Here is a 20,693-nt window from a genome sequence, read left to right on the forward strand (position 1 = left end):
TGATTCATGCGAGAGAAGAGAAAACCGAACGGATAGAAAAAAACTTCCCTTCGAAGGATGTTTCTTTGGATAGGAAACATCCATCATTTCTTTTCCTTGCGGATCGCATGACCATCGTGCCACAAGACTATCGAAGAATTTTAAGCTTGGATTAAACAAAGATCTCCTTGGCGGAATTATGTTGTTCTAGCCGCCTAACAGGCTGGAATTCGATGATCCGGTGAGCTTAGAATAGTATCATTGTGTCACTGGCGCCGGAAAGGGTTGCGACTACGGTTGAAGCCTTCCAGTTCTCTCTTATTTGGAGTGTCGCGACGACAATATTAATACCGTTACAAGTTTCCACAGATATTTCTCATCGTATGATTTTTAGACCACTTTTTGAATTTGAATCTTTTACACAGCAATTTTAAAGCCTGGGAAACATTGGAAACATCTTTGGAAGAGAAGGAGGAAACCTCAAACAAGCAGACCCGCAGCTTAACGGCCCTGAGCCACACCTCGGGGAATTATCTGCTTGGGGAATCCACTCGGGAGGTGCTTTCCGAGCTAGGGCAGCCCGTCACCCTAAACATTGTCCAGACAGTGCTCCGACCAGCTTAAAACATTCTACACCGCAGACATAGTGTCCTCAACGATCGGATCCGGCAATATCGTACGATTGTGCTGCTACCTTGGATCTAGCAAAGACAGGCGACGTAAAGTGCTTCAAACTTCCTGGACATTTGTCTTGGCAGTCGTACACCTTCCCCTCGACTAAGAGAGGTCCTTAGAAATATTACTGGGAAACAAGGTGCTTCAGCCAGAGTCTTTCAATTGAATCGTCTAATCTTTCCTGGGAAAGGTCCCAATTGATGATACCCTGCGCCCGTCTTTGGAAGTGAATGATGGCACAGGGACGCCGCCAAGCAGCTCCTGGCCGCAACAGCACGAACAAACCTGCCTGAATATATCAAGAATGCTAATCCCTCCAGGCTCTCACAAAACCTCTCTTCCTTTCTTTCTCGTCATCTCTTCCTGATTCCTGGTTTTTGGATCATCTGTTGGGCTAGTTACCAACTTTTTTTTCTTTTCTATTCTTCATAATTTTTTATTACATTCTTTTCTCGTTTTTGTAAACGCTGCGCGTTCACTTTCCTTTCATTCGCTTCTGTTAGTTATACATTGGGCTTATAGTTTCTCTTTTCGACCACGACCTATCACCATCAACTTTTTAATATATTCGACAACCTTGCTGAGCAAGTAGACTCGAACTATTTTTCACTAATTATTTTTTCGGCTGGCCTTGTCTATTCCTTTTTTGTGTTACCCGGCATACGATCCCACTTTGAGCTGGCATCTGCAGAACTGGTCCGACTAATCGGTCTAAGATACGACTATCATTACCTAAAATCCGATATACCGTCGACAGTTTTATTGCAAGCGGGGGTAGATCGATATATATACTCGAAGGGCGGGATTTTTTCTTTCGGGGACTCAGTACGACTTTAAGAGGAAAAAGAGGAGGCAACCTTTTTTTTCCTTTCCATCGTCGACCGACATTCGTTAGGGAATAATACATCACGAACACCGCCAAGATGAACAAGTTACTCGGGTTCTTTCTGTTTTTCGACATTCTCCAGTTGGCCAGTGCGATATTGCTCATTATCGCAGGCCATCTGTTCATGCAACATATGGATACCATGAAATTAGATGTTGAGAACTCACCATACGTTATCTTGCTCTACTATCTTCCTTGCACTCGTAAGTAGTACATCCGTAAACAATGTGATATATAAATTATATGCTAATACATAAAATTGTCAACGGGTAGCAATCTTCGCCAATGGTATTATCAGCGCTGTGGCATTCATGTTCTCGTTACCCGCAATATTACTACCACAGTCTCTCTTTTGGTTGAGATTACATGGTTGGATGTTGGTCGTTTGTGCCGTTTATTCCTTGGTCTTGGGTATCCTCGTCTGGGTCGACACTCTCACCGAGAGAGCGCAGATGTACCAGGCCTGGATCGATGTTGGACCGACCGTCCAAACATTGTTGCAGCAAAAGGTTCGCCTTCCTTTTTTGTGATCCCCTTTTATGCATGAAATGTTTCATTTTGAATTCCGGTCTAACACATAATATTTATAGTTCGAATGCTGCGGTTATGTCTCTGCCATGGAACCCCTCTTCGTTACCGACAAGGTCTGCCCTAACGCTTTGGCTGCCTCGCAGACAAAGCCATGCGTCGGTCCATTCACTGCTTTCGAGGACGAATTCTTCAACACTGTTTTCACTGCTCTTTTCGGAATCGTCGGCCTCGACTTTGTGATGTTGTGCTGCACTGCTATGGTTATCAACCAAAGGAAGGAACAGAGGCGATATAGAAGGATCGACGAGAAGCGAGGATTGGGTGCCATTTAAAGGAGCTTTCAAGAGTTGGAAATTCTATTCACTTTATCAACCCATTTTCCGAATGCAATACAAAAGAGAAGCTTCTTAGGCGAAAAAAAAGGCGGATGACTTTTAAGGCTTATTGTATAAAAGAATAGGGCCATGTTTCGGGGTCCGGAGACTGGTTGTAACGATATACTATATGGGATATCTTTTGCCTTTTTTCTGTCGGAGTTTCTTTATTTATATTAGGGTGCATATATTAGGGCCTGGCTTTCGGCCTCCGACCGTTTCTTGAGGATATATCTCATCTTCCCAAGCACCACCTTCCATTTCTTCCTTTTTACCAGATCTATAGTGACATGTAGTGAAGGTGAACAGAGGGTTCGGCTGCTTGAGTAGATATATCGGAATGTCGTTGGTTTCCATTGAGTATTTACTTATTTCTTTTTTTCTTTCTCTCTCCCCTTAAGGGTTTCCTTTTTACTTTTCTTACTTTTTCTTTGTCATTTGTTTATTCTTCATTTTTCTTATTCTTCTTTTCTTATATATACATTATGATACCCTTGGATCTGAGAGCTAGCCGATTGGTTCCCTTATGGAAGACTGCCGCGGACTTTCTCTAAACAGACCAATGTATATTTTTCACACTTGAATATCACAGAATTTTAGCGTTCACAATCACTTCTTCTGACAACGTGAATATTAATCCAACTAAAATCCATATAGTAAGTTGACAATGTTCCAATCGGCGCATAGATCAATCTATAATATATAGCTTAGAGTGCTCACTTAGTCTAAACGCAAAACGGGAGCCGAGTTCGAGACTTTATTATGCGTTGGCAATTCTTTATGTGGTATTTTATCAATAGAAACGCCAAAACTCATTGCAAGGCTTCGTACATTCTGGAATTCTGGATCCTGCAATGAAAAGCAATATCACTATTCCGGACACGATGAAAATCACAAACGTTATAAATGGGCAGTCGTGGAAGGAGAAACGTGCTAAATATGACTCACGCCTTGGCTACGCACGCGGTCACGATGTTTAGTGTCCGGAGGGAAACTTGCCTGCACTTTTTCTGGCGCGCATTCCTTGGGCTGTGTTGTGTCACTGCATCGGCCAACAGCACCTGTGACCTCGAGATTCACACACTGCTGAGTTAATTGGCTAGCTAAGTTTCAATCGTCCCGCTTGGGACCGGGGAGATTCAATACAATGAGTACTATCGCGAAATATGATGACTGTATTCGGGAATTTATGTAAATCACAGATTATTTAAATACAACCTTCGAGCTTCACGAATTCAACCCATTGTGCCTCTTGACTCCAGACTCCAGACTGTAACGATATAATAGCTACACTCCATTGGCTCGTCGAGCTTCGATCGATATAACACAGTAATACCCTCACCCTCGTGTTTGCGAAGAAACCGATCAATTGACCCCTCCAGGTCCGTGTACGAGACAAAATTACTTCGGTTTATACATTTAAATCATCACTTCTAGCAAAAAAAAATGTCGCTTTCAATCATGCCCACCGAGGTTCTTCTCTTGGTCTTCGATCTTCTTGATTTCGAGGACCTAGTGAGCCTCCTACCAACATGCAAGCATATTCGCCAAGTGGCATTTTACTCTCTATCAAGAATAATCGACGAGAAGACGGTGAAAACCATTTCAGAATTCCAAGAATTGCACGCTGAGGGGGGCGCAACTGTACCAATAGAGGACCTGGAGGTTCTTCGAAGCTCCGAATACGATAGATCGCGGGGCTTACATATTGAGTTTACAGTCGTCGATGGGGATAATCAAAAGAAAACGGAAACATCGGCCTATGATATAAGTCACTTCTTGGACCTCATAAATATTGCAATTAAATCCGGAAAGATGGATATTTTGAATGCAGAACTATATATCAGTAAGCCTGGTAAGCATTTTCAACAATTCAAGATATATATTATCAGTTGAACAATGACTTGACATGAATAATTCCGATTTCTCTAGTTTCCGAAGACGTGCTATTTTCTAAACTCTTTATCGCTCTCAAACATTATTCACTTACTCGTTCTCCTCTCGAATTCTCAATTACTTCTCTATCGAGTCGCATGAGCCCAGCAAATATGACACGGTTTTTCGATACAAGTAAATTAACGAAGCTCGCCATATTCTTTGGGAAAAGTTATAAGGATTGGTGGGCGTATTGGTCACCCGGGGGTACAATATCTGATGAAATAAAGGACTTCCAAGAACTATTAAAACGAACGAGCAACTTGGAACAACTCGAGATTTTGTCAAGTGGACCGATAGGTCTCGGTTTTGAGCTTACACCGTCTGAAGATACGATTCAACATTCCGAATTAGAAGGGTTGGGAGAAGCCTTTTCAAACTTGAAAAAATTGCACACTATGAGACTAGATACCTTTTTGTTTTCTTCCTCCTTTTTCATCCCAATACCGGAAAATGTGAAAACACTTACACTCGCTCACGTCGCTCACTACCCAAGACAATGGTGGGATGAGTTCGCGAAACATCCATTCAAAAATTTGGAGAGTTTAAAGTTGAGTCTCTGTGGAACTCGAGAGTGTTTCGAACAAGGTGGCCTGGGGACTCATTTAACCCCAACCTGGCCATCCGAGGGGGTTAAGGGCCATATACTTGGCGATGTGGAGGTTCGAGGATTAAAGGACTTTTATTGCGACGAGGCGCAGATACCATACCTCCCGTCGGATTTAATACCTTGTCTACTTAAACGGAATCCGGGCCTTCAAGAGTACTCCAAAAGGCATTCTGCTAAGCAGTACAGCGCAATGTTGTTACAAAAGTGTAAAGAGGAACTGATGCAAGCGATGGCGTGTAGAATGTTTGAATTGGAAGTTCAAAGTGAGATGGAAAAAAAGTTTCTGGAAAATGGCCCCGAGGAGGATGACTTGAAAGAATGCGCTCTGGGTTATTTATCGAGGTTTTCGAGTTTCCTTACGAATCCGCCTGTGGTCCTGTCCCCGGGTCCAATTAACTCCACGGAGCCGGAGTCGAAATCTGTTGAACTGGGAACTAAGCAATTAGAAGACCCCGCAGAACCTTATTCCGATAAAGCTCGTTATTCCGATAAAGCTGGCTATGATGATAATGACGACGATTTTCTAGCGGCTCTTTCGAGATACGAAGTGCGTGACGTATCCAAGTGATTTTTGTTTTATAGTTCATTTTAGCTAGGCTAGTCGTTAGCTTTGGGCCTTTCTAAAGACAAATATATTTTCTGTTTTTATATATATTTTCTCAGTTGTCCTAGAGACAGTGGCTACTGATATACCCTTGTTTCAATGCTGCATCTATACATGTACACACAGAATGCGATAAGCCTGGAATTTGACTTGCGTTTGACCAATTGATCAATTAATGCTACATAACAATAGCTGAAATCTCAGAGTATAGTACTAAGGACCCAACCATTCAGTTGTTACGGTTGCAGGGCTCCTAATTTACGTTGGATATGATGTTCTATTTTATCTATTCTTGCCAAATGATTTCAATCGTTAGTACATCTATTCGATGTATCAAGTGACCCCTCTACCATCGACTTCGAATCACTATCTCAAACACACTCGCAACCTATGCCGTTTGGGTAACTCTTTGAAAGTGTTACCCTCCATCGGGCAAAAAGTATTCGGAGTTGGCATGGTACCATCGTTCCAATAAATTTGGATATGGCGGGTCTAGCAAATTAATGAAAGCAATCCGGTAAAAGAAAATATCGATTAGGTATAAATTTCAAAACGACCGTCAAAGTCGAGTGTGCTGTTGGAAATATTGCGTTGGGGGCCTTCCAGGCCGAAGTGGGCATGGTTCGGACTGTATTGGCCTGCCTACTATGTCGAGTGGCTACAGGGCGGGCCTGCGGGTTGCTTTGAAATCAGATCTCGTCTGTGCAACCAACTGTGATCCAGTTGATTATAAAACCCCGGAAAATATAGGTTGTGATGATTTAAGACCGTAGGCTTCATGCTTCAAATATCCCTCCAAAGTACTTAATTTGTACTTCTACTTAGCCCGCTTTTCAAATGTTATAAATCAATCGAATTACTAATTAAATTCCCAAGCCAATTGGTCTCTTACGCTTCCCGGTCGCATCCTGACGGGGCCTAATTGAACCCGTTTTCCCGCCATTGCATTGCGCAATTCGACCCATCCTTTCAGTCGAAATCCGAATTCGAAAATATCACTAGTTACCTAACTACAACAAAACAACAGCTTCAATTACTAGTAAATAATAAAAATTTCGAAATAATGTCGTCATACCCTTCATACCCTCCAAACCTCACCGCGGAACAACTCTCCTACCTCATCACTTCTTTCACCGACTATTCCCTCTCCCACGGTCTTATCGTCCGCCCCGCCCCCACCTTCATCCCCACCAACCCTTCCAACTCCCTCGCCACACCAGCACCGGTAACCCTCTGGCCGTCTCCATTCCCCAGAACCCACTTCGAAGAAGCCCGTTCCCTCCAACCATTCTGCAACCTCCTCTACGCCCGTGTAGCAGCCGACCAATCATGGCTAGGAGATCTAAGCACCTCCCTCTCCCTCGTCGACGACTTCATCTCAAAACTCTGGGCCATCCACACCCGGTTAAAATCCGAAAACGGTTATCATCATAAATACTCCCTAGGACTATTCCGTTCGGACTACATGGTCCACACCTCAGATTCCGAATTCGCGCCATTAGGGATTCGACAAGTCGAGTTCAACACCATTGCAAGTTCATTCGGTGCATTAGCTTCAAAAGTATCGGATTTACATCGATATCTATGGAGAAGTGGTGCTTACCCACCGACAGCAGATTATATCAATGATTTATCATTACCCCGGAACGAAGCACTTGAAAGATTAGCGGAGGGATTGGCAAAGGCTCACGAAGTATACATTCAAGATGTCTCGCCTGATGCAAAATATACACTGGAGACCGCAGCATCAGTAGGGCCTAATTCTTCTTATGGAATAATGTTTGTGATTCAAGATGGAGAAAGAAATGCATTCGATCAGAGGTGGTTGGAGTACCATCTTACACAGAAGTACGGGATTAGGGTTTTTAGGGTGACGTTCGAGGAGATTAGGAAGTACACACATCATGTACGGCCTAACTATGAGTTATTGTTTGTACCACCGCATGCGTTCGATGGGAGGAAACAGCAGGTTTATGAGATTTCGGTGGTGTATTACAGGGCTGGGTATGGACCTGGTGACTACCCGGGACAGGAGGAATGGAATACTAGGTACTTTTTGGAGGAATCGAGAGCTATCAAATGTCCGACTATTTTAACACAGTTGGCCGGGTCGAAGAAAGTACAGCAGGTACTCGCCGAAAAGAAAAATTTGGAGAAGTTCATGGGCAATGAAAGGGGTGAAGAGGGTATTGTGGAAAGGATATTTGAGACCTTTGCAGCGATATACCCGATGGATGAGTCCGAAGCTGGATTGAAGGCTCGAAAGTTGGCATTCGAAGAACCACATAGGTTTGTGCTGAAGCCGCAGAGGGAAGGCGGAGGAAATAATATCTATAAAGATAAGATCCCGGAATTTTTGAGGGGATTGGAAGAAGAGAAGTGGCAAGGTTACATTTTGATGGAGTTGATACGGCCTCCTGAGGTGGAGAATTTGGTGATGAGGAATGGGGAGATGATGCAGGGGAAGGTAGTAGGAGAATTGGGGGTCTATGGGGCGGTTGTTTGGAAAGACGCAGAGGATGGAGAACCTGGTGATATAGATATTGTGTACAATGAAGAAGCCGGCGTGCTATTAAGGACGAAAGGAAGCTCCAGTGAAGAAGGAGGAGTAGCGGCCGGATTTGGTTGCGTCGATAGTTGTGTCTTGGTGGACTAGAGTCCCAAAGCACCACGGAGGACATACGGATCGTTAGAATTACCAGCAAGATAGAGATATAGGAAGCAGAAGTTCGAAACATAGAATAGAAGCTTCTGATTTGGCCTAAATTCGGCAAATTAATAATATACATCGTTTAAGCAATTCTCGAGATAAAAAAGTCCTTGCGTCCACGACAATAAAAGGATAACGTCGATTCGCCATTCTGGCAATCCCTAAGAACGCCAAAAACTCCACTTGAATATGCAATAGAAACAGATACAGCACAACAATCTCCCTTCCCCAATGCATAATCTTCTAAATAATAGCTGCTCAATCATCTCCGCCAACTCGAACAAAATTCCTGCTTCCCTTGCTACGTCTAACCCGCTCGGCTAGATCGAGGTTTCCAGCATGTTGATTCAACCCGGAAATGAACGAACCCTTTCCGCCCCATTTGGCGTTACTTCGTCTGGCTGAATCATCCTGTTCTTTATCCTGGCGATCACGTTCAGCCAAGGCGGCTAGACGGCGATTGCGGGCTTCATCGAGATCGGTTGCATCGGCTTGCATTGCAGCGAGTCTGGCAGCCCTATCATCGTCTGCCTGACTAGGTTTGGATGTTGGGGCCGGACGGCGATCATTGTTTCGGCGTGCGTAGTTCGGTGGCGAGCGTTCACGCTGCTGCTTGTATGGGACCGGAGAAGCCGTCCTGGAGTGATGAATCGGCGAGTGGCTTCCAGATTGGTGACGTTCCTCACGAGACTTTCTTGGAGAACGGGAGCGCTTTTCATCTCTCGATGGCCGTGGGGAGCGTGAACGAGCCTTCTTCTCATCACGTCGACGGGGGGAGCGAGACCTCGAGCTGCGGCGATGGTGTCGACTGCTTTTGTGTCGGTCTTCATCATCCCGGCCACGATCACGGTTACGGTCCCGGTCCCGATGTGAAGATTTATGGTGTTCGTCGTCTCGATGGGATCTGTGGTGTTTTCGGTCGCGGCTCCTATCCCTGTCCCTATGTCGGTGTCGATCTTCATCGTGTCTCGAGGATCTATGCTTGCGGTCCCTATCCCTATCCCTTTCCCTGTCTCTGTCTCGGTGGCGATCCTTCTCCTTGTCCTTCTTCCCATCCGCACCAGACTCCTTCAGCATCATTCTTCTAACACTTGGATCATTCATCGCTGCTTCCAAAGCCGCCTGCTCCCTCTTCTTAATCGCCAACATAGGATCCTCCCTAATCTTATTCGCCGTGTCCCTAACTGTGTTCGCATTCTGCACGGCCATAAAACTACCCTCCCCAGCATCTTTCTTCAAAGCCGAAGTCTCCTCTTCTTCCTTCCCTTTCAGGATCTGGTCTACTCTTCTCTTCCCTAACAGGTAACCCTCGAGTTCTTCAGTAACGGGGCCATTCTCACCGGAGGAGGGGCCGCCATACATCCAATCCACACGGTCGGGTCGTTTCTTGCCACCAGCTGCTTCTTGGATTTCTTGGAGATCTTGTAGTTGACGTTCTTCGGCCCTCTCTTTGCGCATTTGTTCAATAAGTTTACGCTCTTTGAGAGCTTTCATCTCCTCCTCGTAGACTCGCTCTTGGTTTTTGAGGAGGTTTGGATGCCATGATTTTTTAAGGTTGAGGTCGCCACCCATGGTTGGTGATGGTGGACGTTGAGCACGTCGCTAGCTGGTATGGGTATATTTGTAGGTGTAGGTGTATGTAAGGAGCTGAAGTTGTAGTAGTAGTTGTTATTCTGACACCGGGTCAGAAGTTGATGATAACGGTGATGGCGATGACGATGAGGAAAGAAGGAGGGATGGGAAGGATGTAGAGGGCGAAGATGGAAGAGGAAGAGGTGTTATGCAAGGACTCATTGCCGCGACACCAAAAGGCGTTGGTGGCACAGCGAAAAGGGCAAACACCAGAAAGCAAACAATTTCCAAAATAAGTAATTAATTCAAGTTAAATACATAATTACCTAAAACAGTAATTTACGACTTTCGCATTTTTCAACGTTCGAGATCACAAGTTAGCGACAATCATTCAAGCTTCAAGAACCTCAACTTTTAACTTCATCTCTCCCTCTTATATCGACATCCAAAGACCAGAGGTCCCAATCAATTGGCCTCTCCTCTCTCTTCTTCAATAAACCCGAATATGACATCAACATAACGATACATCAATAACAATGTCAACCACAACCCTCCGAACCCGTCTCTCGCGCCTCTCCCTCCTCGACACCCCCTCCATCTGCCGCCAATGCCTCACCACCACTAATACCCGTCAATTCTCCACCACAAACCCACTCTCCTCAAAAGTCGGCTCTTCCCCACTTATAATCCCCTCAAACGTCTCATTAAGCATCTACACTCCTCCACCACCCCGTCATACAACCCGTACCCTCCCCCCCAGAACAGTAACAGTCCAAGGACCCCTCGGCCAAGTCACAATCCCCATTCCACACTTCCTAAACATCTCGATCGCCACACCACCAAAAGACACATCTCCTTCCGCGGAAGAAGCCAAATCTTCAAAGGCAGTAATCACAATCAACGACCCAACTGAGAAACCCCAACGTCAGATGTGGGGTACCGCTAGAGCATTGCTCGCAAACAATATTTTGGGAGTAACGGAAGGTCACGCTGCACTCATTAGATTCGTGGGTGTGGGTTATCGTGCTATTGTTCAAGAAGGTTCGGGGAGGTTTAATAAGGGTAGGAAGATTGTTAATCTAAAACTGGGTTATTCGCACCCGATAATGTTACGGGTACCGGATGGTGTTACAGCTTCGGCTCCTGTGCCGACGAGGTTGCTGTTGGAAGGAATTAATAAAGAAGTGGTGAATAGTTTTGCGGCAGAGATTAGGAGATGGAGAATTCCGGAACCGTATAAGGGTAAAGGAATATTTGTGAATGATGAGACGATTAAGTTGAAGGCAAAGAAGATCAAATAGACTTGTTGGTATCTATCTTTGCTGTATATTTTTTTTGCTACAGATTTTTATGTACGATCATTTTTTCTCATCGAAGTGCTCTCCTCTAAAGAGCTGTATATAGCAAAGCAATTTGCAATTCCCATGTCTTGATAGAGTACACCATAATCTCTTAGGTATTTCCTATCTACAAAGCTTGCTACGGCTATCGATAGATATATCAGAGAGGCCTTCTTTTCTTTCTTTACAAGGAGCTCTTCCCTCCATATACTTCAATCGCAACCTCCCTCACAACCCTGACCACATCCTCCTGAATCGCCTTTGGCATGACAATTACCCCCTTGTTCTTCTTAAAAGTCCTACCGGTTGTGAAATCCAATTTTTCACCATACATATCAAACGCCACCCCTCCAGCCTCTTCAACCACCAAGCTCCCCGCCGCGTGATCCCATATCTTTTCTTCGTATTTCATACTACTCGGCAAACGTAAATATATCTCTGCTTCTCCCAATGCCAACGCAGCATATTTGGCTTGAGAATCATATCGAACAGATGGTTTTGTGATTCCTAGACCAGCGGCAATTTTGGCTTGAAGGTTATGGTTCGAATGCCCGGTTTCTACGCCTTCACAGAAAGTGGCATCGGATGTGGTGGTTATTGGGTTCATCGTGACTCTTGAGGGGTCAGGAAGGGTGGAGAAGTCTGATGTCAACGGTCTCTGTAAGTTTATAATATACCATCAGCATTTTGATAATCTTCCCAAAACATCAAACATTAAATAGCGTATATAAAAGAAACTTACCACGACAGTCCCCTGTCCTTTAACTGCACTCAACAGTACCCCTCCTTCCTCTCCCAAATTCGGACACCCAAGAACTCCAACTGTTACAACCCCATCAACTAGTAATCCAAGCGCAATAGCGTACTGACCACCCCTCAAAAACCCTTTTGTCCCGTCAATAGGATCTAAAGCCCATACCCTCCCCTTGCCGCTATCCGTACAATCCCCCTTGTCAATGAGATCCAACATTTCGGCTTCATTGTTAATAACCCCCAATTCGTTCGAAGAACTGGATTCAGACGACGATTGACCTGTGGTGTTGGAGTATACAGCTTCAGTAATAGCCTTGAACACTAATGAAGCAAGTTCCTTATTCGATCGAAGGTCTCCCGAGTCTTCCTCACCGATGATATTGTCATCTGGGAAGTTATTGCGAAGACTGGCGAAGACGAGAGCTTGCGCTCCAAAATCGGCGACTATTTGTTTTACCTCAACTATTAGAAAAAAAACATATATATCCGGAAAACAAAAAAATCAAGGAAAATTTGGAGAGAAACAAGTAAAAAAGAAGTAGAGGATATATAAGAGAAAACGTACTGGTAACAGGACTATTATCACTTTTCTCAAGAGTCCCCTTAACCTTTGAATTATAAACCGCCTTCGAAAGAATCGCCGCCCGCTGAACAGCCAACTCTGCTATCCTTCTCTCCTTCTCATATGGTAAACTGCTAGTAGAGGTGGTAGTAGTAGCCATTGTTCGAGAAACAGCTGCCACTCTGCGATATCCGGGAGCCGTACAAATAAATCCGATCCGCTTGTTTGTACAGACGGTATTCGCAAATAACCGGGTTATGGAACTTTGAGCCCGAGAAAAAGCTTCAGGAGCCGCACCGAAGATAATGATGGCCAGGATTGCAGGAAGAATGCTGAGGATGACTAGAACTCTAGGTATGGGATGTGGGTTTCTGGGGGGACTTTGTGGGGGCTTCTTGGAAGAAGTGGATGGTCGCATGAACAACCGGGGAAAAAGAAAACACCTAATTGAATGATATGATTAACGATAGAAAATAAGAGAAGATGAACAATGGGAGGTCGAAAGCGATGGAATCTATTAGATAGTATCTCAGGACTAGTTTACGTCACAAGGACTAGGTTGTGGAAGGAATCCCACACTCTCTCATTGGGGGTAGTTACTTAAGTAAGTTATGTACTTTGTAACAGGTACTTTTACGTTACCTCCATGCATGTCGTCGTTTCTGTGTTGCAGCCGCGCCAAGACTTGTCGTCGAGATGTCTGGCGCCGGAGTCGGGGTTTGCCTTTGGAATGCACGCCTATGATGGGATGGTTATTTGTAATAGACTGTCTTAACGAGTTCTCCTTCCATCGTTACATACATGTGCTTATCGTGGGTAGAGGCATGCCTCATCCATAGCCGCGAGTCCACATTACCCCCAGAGAATTGCTACTAATCAAAATGAAAAGGAAGAATTGAGAACGCCTCTTAAGCTCTCGAGCGGGGAGAACACCCGATATAAATATTTCTGACCGGATAAAAAAAAAAAAAGAATTTTGACAGAATAGGCATCGCTTTTGCAAATGAACGCCTCTAATGCCCTTGAACCGGTAAAGTCAAGCCTGGAAGAAGAAAATCAAGGAAAGAAACAGAAGGAAATGAGGAAAATTGATAGAAGAATGGTGAGGGCGATGGGGTATGGATTAAGGATTAAAAACATTATCGGGTTTCAGGTGCATTGGCTACTAGCAACCAGCAAACGAGGATGTGGGCAGAGGTGATGACCGGCAAATAATTCGAATAGAAGAGTAGCTAGCTAAACTGGGTACGGTGACCCATCCGAACCGTCCATACCATCGACCATGGGAATATCGTCTTCCACGATCTTATGGAGGGTTTGCGTGGTATTGCTGATGATATCACACAATACTTGGGCGAAATATCCATTTCGGGTGGCTGCCAACCTTTCTGCTAGCGTGGTTCTGATCAGAAGTAAGCCATCCGCACCAGATGGCTGGACCCTGCTAATGTTGAGTATGACTTTTGCAGCCATGATGTAGACGCCGTAGTTTTCGGGTTGGTCTCTTGCAGGCATCTCGACAGTCCAGGTAATACCGGGGAATTGAGGCGGCGCATCGAGAGGGTTCCTAGTCGGAGTCGTGATCTTTTGGATCTCGCCCTTACTATTACGAATGAAAGGATCTTTCTTCTTGGCAGGCATATGGCCACGAAGGTGGGCGAAGAATTCCCTTTTATTCGTCGTTGGTTTGTCGTGAAATCTGAGGCAGGTTTTGTAGCAGCACCGTTGCTCCGTTATTTGGGAGTCCTTGTTTAGGAAGGTATGTTTCTCGCCGATATGTGTGAAAGTTTCTACTGCAGTCGGAAAGAAAAGACCACATACTTTCCCGTCCTCTGTCCAAAAGCATTTTGAATACTTGTTGTAATCAAGTCCCATTGGGACTTCGCGCGGCGCGATACCGTTGATAACAAACCTGTTGTTCTTCTCACCTTTGATCATCTGAGGCTTCGCGGTTGGGAACGCGGCGCTGACGTTCTTGATAAAGTCGTTCGCGATGAGCATTTGCTGCGGCTTTGGGCCAGTGTTGGTATAGGCAGCAAATCGTTGTTGGTACGCCTGCCATAAGGCGATTTGGGTAATTTCACTATGAGGGTTAGCCTCAAAACTGGAGCGCATCCTAGTTATCATCGATAAGTGATTAGACAGTGTGCTTCCATACGGGTTAGGTGAATTATTACTGTACACATACCACCAAATAGCTCGCTGAGGCTCCGGGAGTTTGACGATGTCGTCTAAGAGATCGCTAGGAATATTTGGCGTGACCTCAGGGACCGGCTTTCGTGGAACCTGTTGCCCTTGAACCGGAGGAAGAATTGGGGGGGGTATTTTTATGAGGCCGTATGAAAGGAGCCGGGCAAGTTGCTCCAATAGCTCATAGGGTCTAGGTCCTGAAAGCAAAGCATCCACATTTGTGGGGATCGAGGTGTAGTGATAAAAAAAGTCAAGAGTTGGGACTAGAATGGCCTCATTAGGGACCATAAGAAGATTCCCCAGATGCTCTAGAACTTCAGGTGGTGTATTCTCCAAGCACGCGACCTCACCTTGCATGGAAAGGTTGACAAGAATACTGAGGGCCGACGTGACCATGACCTGGCCGTTATCCTGAATGATGGGCCAGAGCAGCTCGACGAGCTCCGCCCCTTTTCCATGTTGACCCACGGCTAAAATGGATTCCAAGATCTGGAGACAGACAGTTTGGAGGTCGATATATTGGTTGTCGCGCGGGGTTCTCAGAACACTGAGTAGGATTTGGAGGGCATCGGATCGATATTGAAGTAAGGAGGTCACATTTTCCTTGATCAACGGAAAGTTTTGCGGGTTGGTTGTGAGGTTTCGCAGAATCTCGGCTGCGTAAAGACCAGACTCCATCAGTGCGACCCACTCTTGAGTCTCTAGGGTACTGGCGAGTTTGTTGTACAAGGTAAGATCAACCTTGCGAGATGGATCATACGAGGAGGGCTTCCATGGAGTGGCGACCTTGCCAACCTGCCTGTCATTAACAGCATTGACGCAAGCAAGGATCAAATCAATAAGATAGCCTCCAAGGCGGACCTCTTCTTTGAGTCGGAGCGTTTGGAGCTGGGGGTGGCACGACCTCTCTAGCAGGTACTTAAGTGCCCAGGAAACATCTGCGGGGATCCCACTCGACAAACTCATTACAGCTCTGTGTGTATCGGTAGGCCCAAAATTGGCAGGAAGTTGCTGCGAAACGGTTGGTGGAGCTGGATCAGGCTCGGGTTGAGCGAAATTCCGAGGATGACTGTACGGAGTAGGGACAGGAGTGATGTCCATTGGAGGAAGCGGAGGGAGGTTTGATTGATGGTGCGACATGTTGGTAGATGAAACGTTGTTGGATGTCGCGTTTCTTCCGTTGGTGATGGTGGATTGGGGAGTGGGAGATTGAGTAGGAGGTTGAACGTTACGCGGTTTTGGTGTCGGCACCGGAGGTTGGAACAGTTGACGCTTTGGGGGGGCTTCACGTAGGGTTCTGCCCGACGGGGTTGAGGCCGCAGCAGGGTCTTCAGTCCCAGTCCTCCCTCTAGTTAAAAGGCCTGGAGTGCTGGACTCAGCTGCTGGCGGGGCAATCTTTCCAACAAGCTCTGACCCAGCTGCCGAGACGTGCTCCAAGATCTCCGGTTTTGGGGCGTCTGCCTTCCAGTGATGAATACACTCGTATGCCCTAACAACCAAGTCAATACCCGATATCAACTACAAGATAGTACCTATAGCAACAGTTTACGTGTGTACTTGTCTAGTACTATGTGACCGACATACCCTAAGTTTTTCCAATAGATCGTCTTAAGGACGAACCCGATATTGGTATTGTGTTGTGGAGGATTGAATTTGACGGCGAGTTCTTTCCAAAGCCCTGATGAAAATTGTTTAAAAAAGTATCGTCAGTTTCAATTTCCCGAGTAGTATCGGTGGTGGTGGTTGTGGTGGTTCTGGTGGTATAGTTAATACCTGTGGTATTCGAGACGATAGTGTATCCGCCTTGATCGACGATGGTTTTGTACAGCTTGAAAAGGTCGACCTTTTTCCGTTGAAGGTCTGGCTCCAAATTTCCAAGATGGGTTACACTAGTATTATCGAAATCATTGAAAGGTAAGCTCGGGTCTATATAAGTATATATAAAGGCAGAGGAGACCTCGAGGAGGTGGCAGCATAGACCTACCCTCGCTCCTCTTGGAGTTTGCGGATTTCCTCTATGAAGGCCTCATATTCAGGAGTGCGATCGATATCGGATTCATCAAACTCGCGAGGATGTGCAGTGTATTGATTCTTAGGTCCCATCTTGATCCAATTGGACTCGGCCAGAGAGTAATAGCGTAACGTAGCGGCCAGTTGACGTTGCCGGAAGGATGCCAACCGCCAGCCAAAATATCAACTACACCCGGGGGGGCTCTTCGAACGGACGATGCAGTTTTACTAATTTTATCCAGACCACTACCTAGTAATTTTACTAGTTTCCAAACCAGCTTCAAAGCCCTTTTACCTAAAAGAAAAAACGGAGAGCTGTACAATGCGAATGGTAGGCAGCGACAGCAGCAGCAGAAGAGGGTCGAGTCGGGATGGCGATGGAGGTGGTGGTTTGCATGATGAGAACGGTGTTGGTTTCGGTCTCGGCTTTGGGAAAACTAAGTCGCGTCGCTTTGCGCTGAGGCTTGGCAACACCCACACACAGAACACACGCTGTCAGAGCCGCATTTCTTGGCAACACTTTGCATTTAACTTATACTACTACCTAGTACTACCTTGGTCTGATACCATCCCTCAGAAGCTACGATGTAGTACGAGATAAGCTATTTCCCGTATTGAATAATTATATCATTATATCATTATTTAGTGATAATGCTATGTCCCCTTACAGATGGACCAGCTAAGTAAGTACTTAAGTACTTAGTACAGTAGATAGCAGCTAGTTCCTGGTAGTCAGTGGACAAGATATCGATACATGAACATTCCCCAACATGCAGCAGCTGGGCAAGCAAGTCGGTACCTACGGGAAATATGCATTCGATACAAAAAAAAACCAACAAGGAAGTAGTTGCCCGATATGCATCATGCAGATGAGCAATTCCAGTCTACCAGGGGTCATGCAATGTCTATCTAAGTACTTACTCTTCAAAAGGATGTATGATGATCGTTGATATGACAGGTCACATTGGTAGTATACAATATATACTTACAAAGCTAAGGGTCTACAATGCAACTAAGACTGTCACAGTAGTACAGTCTGGTAGTATACAAGCTAGGTACTAGTAGGTATGCACTTGGTAATCTGGAACTTAACTAAGCCAAGCTGCGTTGGTTCGCCGCAGAAAATTTTCCTGTTCTGTGTCGACAAGGTTCCTTATCTCCATTGCATTTTTCGCCCGACCTAACTTACTTACTTACTCTCAACTGCTAACCCCAAATCCCCAAATCCTGCCCGCCCCAGTCCATCCATCCCCAGATATATAATCCCCACAATCTTCCTCGAAAAAAACAATCAAATCAAATCAAAAAGGGCATTCCATTTCGGGAATGACCTTGTCTTCCTTACCGGGGATATAACCAAGCTGTCATCGTTGATCAATTCTCAATTATCGCTTTATCATAATCATGTTCAGAACCAGCTTGCGAGCCGCCAGACGGTTACCCAGAACCCCAATAGCCAACCCGACATACCGACGCTCTTTTGCTTCACTAAAGCCTTCCTCAGCAGTACGTTATCATCCGACATTTCCAGACCATTCCACACATACACTGACACTCAAGCGACTTTGCTCAGGAATCGCCAGATTTTGAAAAAGTCACAACACTACCAAATGGCGTCCGGGTGGCAACCGAGGCCATGCCCGGCCACTTCTCCGGTGTCGGCGTATATCTCGATGCCGGTGCCAGATACGAAGATGACAGTTTGCGTGGAGTCAGTCATATAGTCGATCGGTTGGCGTTCAAGGTCCGTAGACGATAATTCCCCTTCTGTACTACTCGTGTGATTTCAAAGCTTCCCTGGCGGCTGACATTTTTCTTTGGGGTGTGTCGTTTTCTATGACTACAGAGCACGAAGCAACGAACCATGGAGAGCATGTACGAGTCGATAGAACGGTTAGGCGGCAACGTCCAGTGCATTTCCTCGCGAGAATCGATAATGTACCAATCCGCAGTTTTCAATCATGATGTGTCCACGGCCATGGGTTTACTAGCAGAGACGATACTGGATCCTCTGATCACCCAAGAGGAAGTGGAGCAGCAGTTGGAGACCGCCGACTACGAAATTGGGGAAATCTGGGGTAAATCCGAACTAATATTGCCGGAGCTTTTGCACGGAGTGGCGTACCACAATAACACTCTTGGAAACCCGTTATTGTGCCCGAAAGAACGGCTCAGAGTTATCGACAGAAGCACGATTGAGAAGTACAGAAGTATCTTTTACAAGCCGGAGAGGATAGTGGTGGCTTTCGCAGGAGTACAGCACCAGGATGCGATCAAGCTGGTTGAACAGTACTTTGGCGGCATGAAATCGACCGCACAGCTTGCCAGCGCAGCACAGTCGTTACCATCCTCTGCAAACCCGAAGCAGGCCCCGCTACCATCATCAAACCCAAAGACGTTACTTTCTAAAATGCCATTTTTGAAGAACCTATCCACAACTGCCTCGCCATCCGCCTCACACGCATACCCTTACTTAGATCCACGAAATCCGTACCCAAACCTCACAGTCCCATCCCTATATACCGGTGGGCAAACTGAAGTCGCACCGAAATACGGACCTGGAGAAAACAAGGAACTAACACACATTTACATCGCTTTCGAAACTCCCGGAATAGTTAGCAAGGATATCTACGCTCTGGCGACGCTGCAGACGCTTCTGGGTGGAGGTGGATCATTCTCCGCAGGCGGTCCCGGAAAGGGCATGTACTCGAGGTTGTACACCAACGTTCTGAATCAATACGGCTGGATTGAGAGCTGTGTGGCTTTCCATCACTCATACAATGACTCTGGAATGTTTGGTATTGCAGCCTCTTGCGAAAAAGAGGCCTCCGGAGCCATTGCGGACGTCGTACTTCGAGAAATGGCGAATACGTTTACTTCATCGGGTTACAATGCTCTGCAGGTATCCGAGGTAGAGAGGGCAAAAAACCAACTTCGGTCGTCGTTGCTCATGAACCTGGAGAGCCGTATGATTGAATTGGAAGATTTAGGCAAGCAGGTTCAATGCCACGGACGGAAGATTGGACCTGCCGAGATGTGCAAGGAGATTGAGAAATTGACAGTGCACGATTTGAGACGAATCGCGGAGAAGGTATTTACCGGTAAGGTTGTCAATGTTGGTGGTGGATCGGGAAGACCAAGTGTGGTCGTTCAGGGCACCGAGGAAGCTGTAAATGTCATTGGGAGCGTGGACAGGAGGGCACGGAAGTACGGTCTTGGAAGGAAGCCTTGAGGCGGCCCTCGCACTCGCACCGATCACATACGACATTCCAACCCTCTTATGTTTCTGAGGATGAGACCAAGAACGCTATAGATCACTTTTTTGCTTCATGGCTGTACTATGTACGAGTAAGGGGAGAGACCAAGAGCTCTTCATCCTTCCTCTGTTTCTCGAAGCTTTCCCTTTCGAGGTTTTCCTTTTTAGACCATCAGCTTTTTCGACCCTTCCAAATTTTCTTCTAGTTTTTTTTTTTTTTTCCAGTTTCACCAATTCATGTACGGCGTACGAGATCCATATCTACGGTGGGGAATTCATATTATGGCCATGAGGCTGGCGGGTTTTCGCGTTCTTGTATATTTTTCCCCTTTACTATTCTATTCTATGACCATAGAATATCACACGACTCCTTTCTTCTGTATATATGCACGATAACAAGAGTTCTATCACTTGTTAGCTCCATCCAGCACAGCAGAGCACAGCAGAGCACAGCGGAAGGCTCGGGTGCATTCAGATCCGGGAGCCAATACTGGCCAATAAGCTTAGCAACGACCTTTCCTTTCCCAGGGATTCGGTGGAGAACAGGGGCAATCCCTCGCGAAAGAGAACCAGCCAGCCAGCCATGGCCCACCCACCCAACCAGCGAGCGAACGAGCCAGCCAGCCGCGTCGGTTTGGTGCTGACACAGCAAAAAAGGAGCAAAGTAAAATTACCACGCTAAAAAATTCTCCTGCTGGGTCCAATA

General features: G+C 45.9%; 8 protein-coding genes across 8 annotated transcripts; 5 read left to right on the plus strand and 3 right to left on the minus strand.

Moving 5' to 3' along the window:
• Positions 1-1,577: 1,577 nt before the first annotated feature.
• Positions 1,578-2,403, plus strand: AOL_s00215g150 (uncharacterized protein; the record flags this gene model as incomplete). Its single annotated transcript, XM_011129352.1, has 3 exons — positions 1,578-1,743; positions 1,814-2,049; positions 2,131-2,403. 3 exons carry the CDS (start codon positions 1,578-1,580, stop codon positions 2,401-2,403), a joined length of 675 nt encoding a protein of 224 aa, XP_011127654.1.
• A 1,488-nt stretch (positions 2,404-3,891) lies between these two features.
• Positions 3,892-5,558, plus strand: AOL_s00215g151 (uncharacterized protein; the record flags this gene model as incomplete). Its single annotated transcript, XM_011129353.1, has 2 exons — positions 3,892-4,300; positions 4,378-5,558. The coding sequence occupies 2 exons, from the start codon at positions 3,892-3,894 to the stop codon at positions 5,556-5,558; spliced, it is 1,590 nt and encodes a 529-aa protein (XP_011127655.1).
• A 1,099-nt stretch (positions 5,559-6,657) lies between these two features.
• Positions 6,658-8,250, plus strand: AOL_s00215g152 (uncharacterized protein; the record flags this gene model as incomplete). The annotated part of the gene is made up of 1 exon (XM_011129354.1): positions 6,658-8,250. The coding sequence occupies one exon, from the start codon at positions 6,658-6,660 to the stop codon at positions 8,248-8,250; it is 1,593 nt and encodes a 530-aa protein (XP_011127656.1).
• A 312-nt stretch (positions 8,251-8,562) lies between these two features.
• Positions 8,563-9,876, minus strand: AOL_s00215g153 (uncharacterized protein; the record flags this gene model as incomplete). The annotated part of the gene is made up of 1 exon (XM_011129355.1): positions 8,563-9,876. The coding sequence occupies one exon, from the start codon at positions 9,874-9,876 to the stop codon at positions 8,563-8,565; it is 1,314 nt and encodes a 437-aa protein (XP_011127657.1).
• Positions 9,877-10,412: 536 nt separating this feature from the next.
• Positions 10,413-11,177, plus strand: AOL_s00215g154 (uncharacterized protein; the record flags this gene model as incomplete). The annotated part of the gene is made up of 1 exon (XM_011129356.1): positions 10,413-11,177. The coding sequence occupies one exon, from the start codon at positions 10,413-10,415 to the stop codon at positions 11,175-11,177; it is 765 nt and encodes a 254-aa protein (XP_011127658.1).
• A 223-nt stretch (positions 11,178-11,400) lies between these two features.
• Positions 11,401-12,691, minus strand: AOL_s00215g155 (uncharacterized protein; the record flags this gene model as incomplete). Its single annotated transcript, XM_011129357.1, has 3 exons — positions 11,401-11,874; positions 11,959-12,413; positions 12,535-12,691. The coding sequence occupies 3 exons, from the start codon at positions 12,689-12,691 to the stop codon at positions 11,401-11,403; spliced, it is 1,086 nt and encodes a 361-aa protein (XP_011127659.1).
• Positions 12,692-13,767: 1,076 nt separating this feature from the next.
• Positions 13,768-16,824, minus strand: AOL_s00215g156 (uncharacterized protein; the record flags this gene model as incomplete). The annotated part of the gene is made up of 5 exons (XM_011129358.1): positions 13,768-14,647; positions 14,720-16,210; positions 16,306-16,399; positions 16,495-16,610; positions 16,706-16,824. 5 exons carry the CDS (start codon positions 16,822-16,824, stop codon positions 13,768-13,770), a joined length of 2,700 nt encoding a protein of 899 aa, XP_011127660.1.
• A 1,311-nt stretch (positions 16,825-18,135) lies between these two features.
• On the plus strand, positions 18,136-19,963 carry AOL_s00215g157 (uncharacterized protein; the record flags this gene model as incomplete). Its single annotated transcript, XM_011129359.1, has 3 exons — positions 18,136-18,237; positions 18,305-18,475; positions 18,578-19,963. The coding sequence occupies 3 exons, from the start codon at positions 18,136-18,138 to the stop codon at positions 19,961-19,963; spliced, it is 1,659 nt and encodes a 552-aa protein (XP_011127661.1).
• Between the last annotated feature and the right edge of the window lie 730 nt (positions 19,964-20,693).

Source organism: Orbilia oligospora (assembly GCF_000225545.1).
Source record: "Orbilia oligospora ATCC 24927 unplaced genomic scaffold scaffold00215, whole genome shotgun sequence".
Taxonomy (NCBI): Eukaryota; Fungi; Ascomycota; class Orbiliomycetes; order Orbiliales; family Orbiliaceae; genus Orbilia; species Orbilia oligospora.